Genomic DNA, 9,500 nt, shown 5'->3' on the forward strand with positions numbered 1-9,500 from the left:
ACTTCCTCTGTGCGCCCTGTGTGTTTGTGTGCGAAGATGGCGGCTGCGCAGCTAACCGATGGAGATCTTTTCTCGGAGTTAAAGCGCCTCGGTTTCACGCCGGGCCCGGTGACAGAAAATACACGGCCCGTATACTTGAAAAAACTCAAGAAACTACGGGAAGAGCGCCAGCGTGTAACCAGGTCGGGCAAAACCCGCAACACTGGAGGCGTAAATACCAGCAACTGCAGTGGCAACACAACAGCGGGGGGTGCTAGATTAGGAGCGAGGCCCGCCGGCCGTGACGTCACGCACATCAAAAGCGTCCGAAACCCTGGCGCTGCAAGCGAAAAGCTTACGGACAGCGGAGGCAAGTTCGTCCTGGGGTTCAGTTCCGATGAGTCGGACGTTGAAGTTACCCAGACGGAAGAAGGACCTCCACGTAGCGACAGGAGAGAACGAGGTCCCGGGCATTTACAGCAGCAGTCGCCGCGGCCTACAGGAACACCCACAGCTAATACTAGCAGGAGCCACAGTGGGGGTAACGATCTTAGCAATACCAGTTTTGGAGTGCTGGTTGGACAGAGAGGTGGTTCGGGGTCACCGTGGTGGAGTTCCCAGGGTAAATCGAGCATCGGGATCCCTCAGGTTAACGACGCGGAGGAAAGAGGTTCCGGAGATACGGATGAGGGAGAGTATGGTGATGATCCGCTAGAGAGGGACGTTGTGACTCTGAACGGTAGCAGAGGTTCCCACAGCTTGGACAGCAGCAAACTCGGACGGGATTACTCCGACTCAGAGGAAGAGGATGATGAGATAAGGGCGAAGGAGAGGCGGTGCGATCGCCGACCAAGTTCCAGACGGAGACAGCCTAAATCGCTACAAGCTCCCCATATATGCTCAAGGGGGGCGGAGAGCGACCGGGAAAGGACTAGAGGCGGTGTAATTAAATTAAATGACGAGGCGAGCGCAAGTTGTCTAGACGCAGTGGGAGACCGGGGCACGAACGAGACCGACCAAGCCGAATCTGCTTTGGCTAGCGGCTTGCGAAACCGTAACGTCAGCTACCACAGGAGATCTGGTCCCGTCTCCGCCATTATGGGGGAAAGTGTCGGGGAGGGCAGCAACGTTAACTGGAGCCCTGCCGCGTACGGCAGCAACCACGTCAGCCGCCGAGACTGCGGCAGCGGTGGGAATAGATTCGGTGTCGGGCTCAGACCACACTTGTACACTTGCCACGGTCCCTCGGAGAGTTACCGACCTAACCATTCGAACCACACGGCCGGGAACCATGCCCCCATCCCGTCGACCCGGCCTCGGAAGATACCCGGTCCGGAGGAGGAATTGCTCCAGCAATTTAAGAGAGATGGGGTATCGGCGACCGGCGGCTTTAGTGCCCACTACCTGTCCATGTTCCTGTTAACGGCCGCCTGTCTTTTCTTCGTGTTGCTGGGTCTGATGTACCTGCGAATGCGAGGCTCTTCCGAGGTCGATGCTGTCAGTAAGTATTTGGCTTTCCTAGCCATATGCGCAAATGACACCTCCGATTAAACCAGCCTCAGTCAAAAATGAATATGTTCAATGTCCTTTGTCACGTGAAGTTACAAGTTAACGGTTACGTTAGTTATATAGCTACATCATGTTGTAGCCTAAGCTTGTGCTTTTTTGTAGTGTGCGTTTGCAGCCTTTATTTGTGACTTGTTTTTTTTTTTTCTTGGTCTTTTGATTAATTATTTTGGAAACCATATATACAGTGCCGTTTTTGTGGCTGAATGCTAAGCAAGTTGCATGGTAGAAGTTAGCAGTCCATTCACGGCGGCACCTTCATAGCCGATGTTATCAACAAAACGGCATGTTGTTTGACTTGAAAACAGGCGTGCTAGACTGAGACGGATGATTCATGCCGGTTGTCGTTCAGATGGGTGTAAACATACGGGTAAATCACATGCTCCGTCTCAGCCTGTATTTTATTTGTGAGAAACGTATGTTTTACATCGCTGTCTCATCCGTCTATCGGCTCAGTCATTGGCATCCAATGCGGTGTAAATGCTGTAGGTAGATCTTCCCTCATTAAATCAACATTGCCTGATATTCTGCCTCCAATACTGAGTGTTTATACGGCAGATTAAACTCGATACGTGCATTTCCTCAAGAAAATGCGGAGTATCATTGCGGCAAATCGGTGGACTATTGCTACTACTGCTGATACTATGGTGTTTAACTATTTCTATTTGGTGCCAAGTGGCACTGAGTGTATATGAACATGTTGATGTATAATATAATCCCCCCCCCCCCCCCCCCCCGCTTTAAATACCTAGGAACTTCAAGATAATTCGACAAGATGTGATCTAGCACACCATTTGGTTGGTTTGGTGTCTATATCGCGAAAACCGTGGGAGGAGTCGGCGGACTAAAAACCGACGGAATATTAAATAAAACTTTCGGATAACAATAGTTGTGTTGCTTCGCAATCACATTAATAATGATTTCGAAACGTCCCCGTAGCTTGCCTGAGATTTCCCAGAGCCGCTTTAACGGCAGAATATGTGGCAGACGTCTAGGTCACACTTGCTAAGCCGACCTAATTGTTTCAAATGGCGAGGGCATGACGGCTGGGTCCCCTGAGAAATCCGTCGCATTAAGGCTGGGAGACGTCCGTCCCCCGCTATGCCAATTTAATTTCCTGCAAGATCCGGTTGGAAGGATATAGTATTGTGCTTATCTTGATATCATGGTCGGGACAGCCATCTGAAATGGGGGTAGGTAGCCCCAATGTTCTGATGTGACCGTTACAATTTTGAAATGTTGGAAATCACATTTTCCAGTGAGTTGTATAAGACATTGTGTGATGGGGGGAATCAATAGCTTTTGCTGAACTGGAATTCAGCAGATAAACAAATATATATTTTCCTATCGGTGTTTACTTTAAAAATTAAACGTTCCGGCAAAGCCAGACATGCGTATGTATTCTGGAGAAAAGTGAGGGCGCTTGGCCGTTATCTCTCGAGCACACTGAGTCTGGCTTCAGTAGATTTTACATCTGTAACTGCAATACCCCCCCACCCCCCACTTTACTCTTGAGCAGCATTAAGACGTGGTGAGTGTGCCCTAGTCAGACAGTGACTCAAGTGGTGTGGCCGCAGACTGTGTTCCTCATGTGTTGTCTGCTAATTTCTGTTAAAACCTAGAATGTAATAATTATTTTATTTTACATTACATTAATGGCATTTGGCAGATGCTCTTATCCAGAGCGACGTACAGTTGATTTTAGACTAAGCAGGAGACAATCCTCCCCTGGAGCAATGCAGGGTTAAGGGCCTTGCTCAAGGACCCGATCTTATAGTGGCTACACCGGGGATCGAACCGGCGACCTTTCGGGTCCCAGTCATGTGCCTTAACCACTACGCCCAACAGACATACAGACATACTAACATTTTATACTGTGTGTTAGTGATTCCTCAGAATTTTAGATGACATTACTGTACATTATCTAACTCTAATGGTGTTATCATTCTCTTTCTCAGGTGTGAACCATCCGTTTGGTGTTGAATTTGACAATGCTTATGTAAGTGTCTATTCTTTGTTGCCAAGTTGTTTTTAAAGGTTTATTAAAGTTACTGATTTCCGCTGAATTTTTTAAACAAATTATGCATAAAAGCGCGTTCTGATGCAGTGCAGGTTTATGGCTTATGATATACCTGTGATATAATGTATGAATGTTATGGTCTTATAGACGTATGTAGTGGCTATGTAATGCCACACACCATGTTACTTAACTGTACTCTTGTTCACTCTTGTGTTCATTTCCAGGTTGGCAAAGAAAAAGACGGCATCCTCAAAGTACTGCTTCACCTACACGACCACCTGGCCAACATTGCAGGTAATTCTCACTCATTTTGTGAGACTTTTGTTCAACGTGGTCCTTTAGTTTAGTTACTTTCCGTTAGTTTAATGTTTTAGGAAAGCCTTTAGTGTTCCAGTGCTATTTATTGCTACACCTTAAGGACTTAAAGCACTCAATCCATGATTTAAGTTTCATTTTAATTTCTGAAAATGAAGGCAGAAATTGTTATGAGAACTAAACACAAAATCAACCTATGTTTGATGGTAAAACACAGGCACCCTTAATATGCATGTATTAATATTCATATTCAGGGCTCACCCTGTATTTCTAGGCCATAATTAAAATTATTTCTAGACTCTTACTTTCTCCCTGGTTGCTGCAAGTGTCAGTCAGGAGAGCCGACAAGCTTATTATGCTCTCCTTTAAAATGAGATTTCAACCAACTGCTTCTTTTCACTCCGGTCCACCCGGCAAACATGGGTTCCGTGGAAAGAGGATAGAGAGGTGTAGGCTGACCAATGGCTGGGCTCCCAATATGGACATCCTGGCCCTTATAAACACGCCCCTCCCTGGGCAGTCCTGTGACCAATCACACGCTGCCCTGTGGCTGCCAGGCTTAGCCACCCCTGGCTGCCATCATTGTCAACCTGGGAGTCAGGTGTGTTCGCCCTCCCTTTACCTGGGAGTCAGGTGTGTTCGCCCTCCCTTTACCTGGGAGTCAGGTGTGTTCGCCCTCCCTTTACCTGGGAGTCAGGTGTGTTCACCCTCCCTTTACCTGGGAGTCAGGTGTGTTCGCCCTCCCTTTACCTGGGAGTCAGGTGTGTTCACCCTCCCTTTACCTGGGAGTCTGGTGTGTTCGCCCTCCCTTTACCTGGGAGTCAGGTGTGTTCGCCCTCCCTTTACCTGGGAGTCAGGTGTGTTCGCCCTCCCTTTACCTGGGAGTCAGGTGTGTTCGCCCTCCCTTTACCTGGGAGTCAGGTGTGTTCACCCTCCCTTTACCTGGGAGTCAGGTGTGATCACCCTCCCTTTACCTGGGAGTCAGGTGTGTTCACCCTCCCTTTACCTGGGAGTCAGGTGTGTTCACCCTCCCTTTACCTGGGAGTCAGGTGTGTTCACCCTCCCTTTACCTGGGAGTCAGGTGTGTTCACCCTCCCTTTACCTGGGAGTCAGGTGTGATCACTCTCCCTTTACCTGGGAGTCAGGTGTGTTCACCCTCCCTTTACCTGGGAGTCAGGTGTGTCCACCCTCCCTTTACCTGGGAGTCAGGTGTGTTCACCCTCCCTTTACCTGGGAGTCAGGTGTTCCACTCTCCCTTTACCTGGGAGTCAGGTGTGTTCACCCTCCCTTTACCTGGGAGTCAGGTGTGTTCACCCTCCCTTTACCTGGGAGTCAGGTGTGTTCACCCTCCCTTTACCTGGGAGTCAGGTGTGAAGACATTCTGGCCAATCAGTAGCGCCAATTACCTGGGAGAAAAGAAAGCCAGGGCTGGATTTGGATTTGGATTCACAGGCCAGAGTTGTTGATCCCTGCTCTAAGGCGTAAGATCACAGAAATGATAAAAACAAATAAAACGTTCAGAACTGAACATTCTACTGCTGATGTAATCATCACTACAGGTAACGGGAAGTGTTGGGAGTGCTGGAATACTGGCCTAGAACTTTGACAAGACATTCCATTCTCAAAGGTTTCAAGGCTGTAGAGAGATTTGACATACTGCAGAACCAAAGCGTATCTCTCTCTCTCCCTTGCCCTCTCTCTCTCTCTCTCTCTCTCTCTCCCTCCCTCCCTCTCCCCCTCTCTCCCTCTCTCCCTCTCTCCCTCCCTCCCTCCCTCCCTCTCCCCCTCTCTCCCTCTCTCCCTCTCCCCCTCTCTCCCTCTCTCCCTCTCCCCCTCTCCCCCTCTCCCCCTCTCTCCCTCTCCCCCTCTCCCCCTCTCTCCCTCTCTCCCTCTCTCCCTCTCTCTCTCTGGTGATGTGGTATTGGTACATTTCTGAAGTGCTTCATCAGTTTTGCGTTGTTTTTGTAGGTAACCACGACTGTGGCGATGAGAAGCATCGTCTAAACCGCAGTCTTTCTCTGACCGAGGCCTCAGACTATGTGAAGGTACGGCAGATGAACCCCCTCCTAATCTTTCTCCATTTCACTTGCACTTGTTTTCTGAAAAAAAGATTGGCATATAACTTTTTTTTTTTTACTTGTATTATTCAGACTTATTAATTTAACTTTGAAAATGTTGTTCTTAGAATGGGGGAGTTGGGAGTTGCTTTTATTCAGAAATTGTTGTACATGTAAAAGGGTTGTTGAATGCGTGGATAGTCATTTCCCCGTTAGTCTGCACCGTTCCCTACTGGTTGAAACCCTGGTGTCGTTCTGCGCGGTTGTTGGAGTTGTTTCCTGCCGGTTAAACCCCGGGTTTAAAACTCAACAGTGTCCCTGTTTGGTTTTCAGCTCCACGATTCGGACTACGGGCGGTTTGTGGTCCCGGCTCTGGAGTGGATCCTCCGGACCGGAGAGGATGTTGGAATACGGTAACCGGAAAATGTCCTCAATATGGGCAGGACCAGTTCTGGTTTTCCCTTTTCTGTATTGTTTATATATTCATGCAGGGGCATAACCAGAACCTTGATAATACTGATGTCAAGAGACTGCGAGGGAGGGGGGTGGGGGTGGGGGGTTAAGCTGAGGTTTCTGCCTTTAATTTGTTCATTTCTGAGGATCCATTTTAGGGCGGAAATGAGAAAGAAGAGAGATAGAGAGAGAGAAATTGGGAGGTTAACTAATGTTCAAGGGATGTGCTTGTACAGAAAAAAAACTGGGCAACACATGAATACGTTTTCCCCTGACATTGCCCCCTGGCCCTCACCGCGCGCTGTAAAACATAATGAAGCTGTGTGTAACGTGAGCGGGATGAAGGTCAGTAACGCGGCCGTGTGTGGCGCTGCAGGCTGATTGGAGGAGACGGCCGGGAGCCCGTGACCGACGTGTCGGAGGTGACGCGAGTGGAGTCCACGCACCCCCACATGTCCTTCACCTGCCGCTTCCGCAGGGCCTTCTGCGCGGTCATCCATCGAGTCCTCGTCCTCCTGGCAGGTGAGCGGCCGGGCCCTGTGAACACACGCTCCCCCCCCAAGGGCCCTGTGGACACACGCTCCCCCCCCAAGGGCCCTGTGAATACACGCTCCCCCCAAGGGCCCTGTGAATACAGGGGCCAATGCTCCAGGGGAGGATTGTCTCCTGCTTAGTCTAATCAACTGCCAGTAATGTAATGTAACCAGAACAAAAGAGGACATGTTTGAATGGCCTGCAGTGTTCTGTTCTGATCATGATGCTAAATCCTGTTGTTTGTTTTTTTGAAGCATCGAGTGAGTTTAGTGAGTCCCTGTCCTAGCCACACAGCTCCTGTCACCCACCCGTCCGGATTGCAGTGGCTCCACATTGCCGATTCCCGCGGATGTGATTGGATCCCGACGTTCCTGTTGTTTCTGTATCTCTGCAGGCATTGCAGTGGTGCTGGGGGTGGTGTACTACATGAAGCTCCGCTGGAGGACGCAGGCGGAGGAGACCAGGCAGATGTACGAGATGGTGGAGAGGATCATAGGTACAGCCTGCATTCCCTGCCTCAGGCCTGTCCCGCCCTGTCTCTGTCTCTCTCCAGTCTCTCTCCTGTCTCTGTCTCTCTCCTGTACCGCCCTGCGTCTGTCTCTCTCCTGTACCGCCCTGCCTCTGTCTCTCTCCTGTCCCGCCCTGCCTCTGTCTCTCTCCTGTCCCGCCCTGCCTCTGTCTCCTGTACAGCCCTGTCTCTGTCTCTCTCCTGTCCCGCCCTGCCTCTGTCTCTCTCCTGTCCCGCCCTGCCTCTGTCTCTCTCCTGTCCCGCCCTGCCTCTGTCTCCTGTACAGCCCTGTCTCTGTCTCTCTCCTGTCCCGCCCTGCCTCTGTCTCTCTCCTGTCCCGCCCTGCCTCTGTCTCTCTCCTGTCCCGCCCTGCCTCTGTCTCCTGTACAGCCCTGTCTCTGTCTCTCTCCTGTCCCGCCCTGCCTCTGTCTCTCTCCTGTCCCGCCCTGCCTCTGTCTCCTGTACAGCCCTGTCTCTGTCTCTCTCCTGTCCCGCCCTGTCTCTGTCTCTCTCCAGTCTCTCTCCTGTCTCTGTCTCTCTCCTGTCCCGCCCTGTCTCTGTCTCTCTCCTGTACCGCCCTGCCTCTGTCTCTCTCCTGTACCGCCCTGCCTCTGTCTCTCTCCTGTACCGCCCTGTCTCTGTCTCCTGTACCGCCCTGCCTCTGTCTCCTGTACAGCCCTGCCTCTGTCTCCTGTACAGCCCTGCCTCTGTCTCTCTCCTGTACAGCCCTGTCTCTGTCTCTCTCCTGTACAGCCCTGTCTCTGTCTCTCTCCTGTCCCGCCCTGCCTCTGTCTCCTGTACAGCCCTGTCTCTGTCTCTCTCCTGTACAGCCCTGTCTCTGTCTCTCCTTTACCGCTCTGCCTCTGTCTCCTGTACCGCCCTGTCTCTGTCTCTCCTTTACCGCTCTGCCTCTGTCTCCTGTACCGCCCTGTCTCTAAGCTCGGTGTAAACGTGGTGTAAATGTTTAAGCTCGGTGTAAACGAGGTGTAAATGTTTAAGCGAGGTGTAAACGTGGTGTAAATGTTTAAGCGAGGTGTAAACGTGGTGTAAATGTTTAAGCTCGGTGTAAACGAGGTGTAAATGTTTAAGCGAGGTGTAAACGTGGTGTAAATGTTTAAGCGAGGTGTAAGCGTGGTGTAAATGTTTGAGCTCGGTGTAAGAACGGTGTAAAATGTTGACGCAGCCTGTGTATCTGAGCAGACGTACTGAGGAGTCACAGCGAGGCCTGCCTGGAGAACCGGGAGCTCCAGTCCTGCCTGCCCATCCCCCACGTCCGGGACTCCCTAGTCCAGCCCCCCGACAGGTGAGCGCCCCCGTTCCACATTCGGGGAGAAGATGAAATGCGGGTTATGGGCTGGATCGTTGGATCGTTGCCGTTTGTGTGTTTGGCTCGTACAATAACACACTGCCGGACCTGCAGGCAGAAAGTGTTCAGGGAAGGGTTCAGGTAGAATCGTGAAGTCTTTTCAGCACACTTGCTCGCAAATATCTCCACAACCATGCTACATGGTCAAATGGTAAATGGTTGGCATTGATATAGCGCCAAAGCGCTGTACAATTGATGCTTCATACACACTCACACACCGACAGCGATTGGCTGCCATGCAAGGCGCCGACCAGCTCATCAGGAGCATTTGGGGGTTAGGTGTCTTGCTCAGGGACACCTCAACACAGCCCAGGCGGGGGATCGAACCGGCAACCAACCCTCCGACTGTCAGACGACTGCTCTTACGGCGGTGGGTTAATATCTCCTGGTTTATTTCAGGAAGAAGATGAAGAAAGTGTGGGACAGGGCGGTGACCTTCCTGTCCGCGAACGAGTCGCGCGTTCGGACCGAGACCCAGCGGGTGGGCGGAGAGGACTTCCTGGTGTGGAGGTGGACTCAGCCGTCTCTGAGCAGCGACAAGGCCGCCGTCGTCCCATCGAAAGTGTGGCAGGGGAAAGGTGAGCCGTCACTCTGCCGCGCTGTCACGCAGACCTCCCCAAACTTCCCACACTTTGCTCAAACATCTACGCAAACCCGACACCCACCGCCGTACACGCGCCTCGTGCCTGACCACACCGCCTC

General features: G+C 51.3%; 1 protein-coding gene across 1 annotated transcript in view; it reads left to right on the forward strand.

The window, feature by feature from the left end:
- Nucleotides 1-9,500, forward strand: part of LOC133135477 (inner nuclear membrane protein Man1-like) — a 13,326-nt gene continuing 3,826 nt past the window's right edge. Inside the window, exons 1-9 of the mRNA XM_061252509.1 lie at nt 1-1,480; nt 3,504-3,544; nt 3,790-3,859; nt 5,849-5,925; nt 6,271-6,350; nt 6,767-6,912; nt 7,319-7,420; nt 8,633-8,735; nt 9,198-9,376. Coding sequence (XP_061108493.1) covers nt 37-1,480; nt 3,504-3,544; nt 3,790-3,859; nt 5,849-5,925; nt 6,271-6,350; nt 6,767-6,912; nt 7,319-7,420; nt 8,633-8,735; nt 9,198-9,376 — 2,242 coding nt within the window. The 5' untranslated portion in view covers nt 1-36. The remainder of the gene's footprint in view (nt 1,481-3,503; nt 3,545-3,789; nt 3,860-5,848; nt 5,926-6,270; nt 6,351-6,766; nt 6,913-7,318; nt 7,421-8,632; nt 8,736-9,197; nt 9,377-9,500) is intronic.

This window comes from Conger conger, chromosome 8, assembly GCF_963514075.1.
Source record: "Conger conger chromosome 8, fConCon1.1, whole genome shotgun sequence".
Lineage (NCBI taxonomy): Eukaryota > Metazoa > Chordata > Actinopteri > Anguilliformes > Congridae > Conger > Conger conger.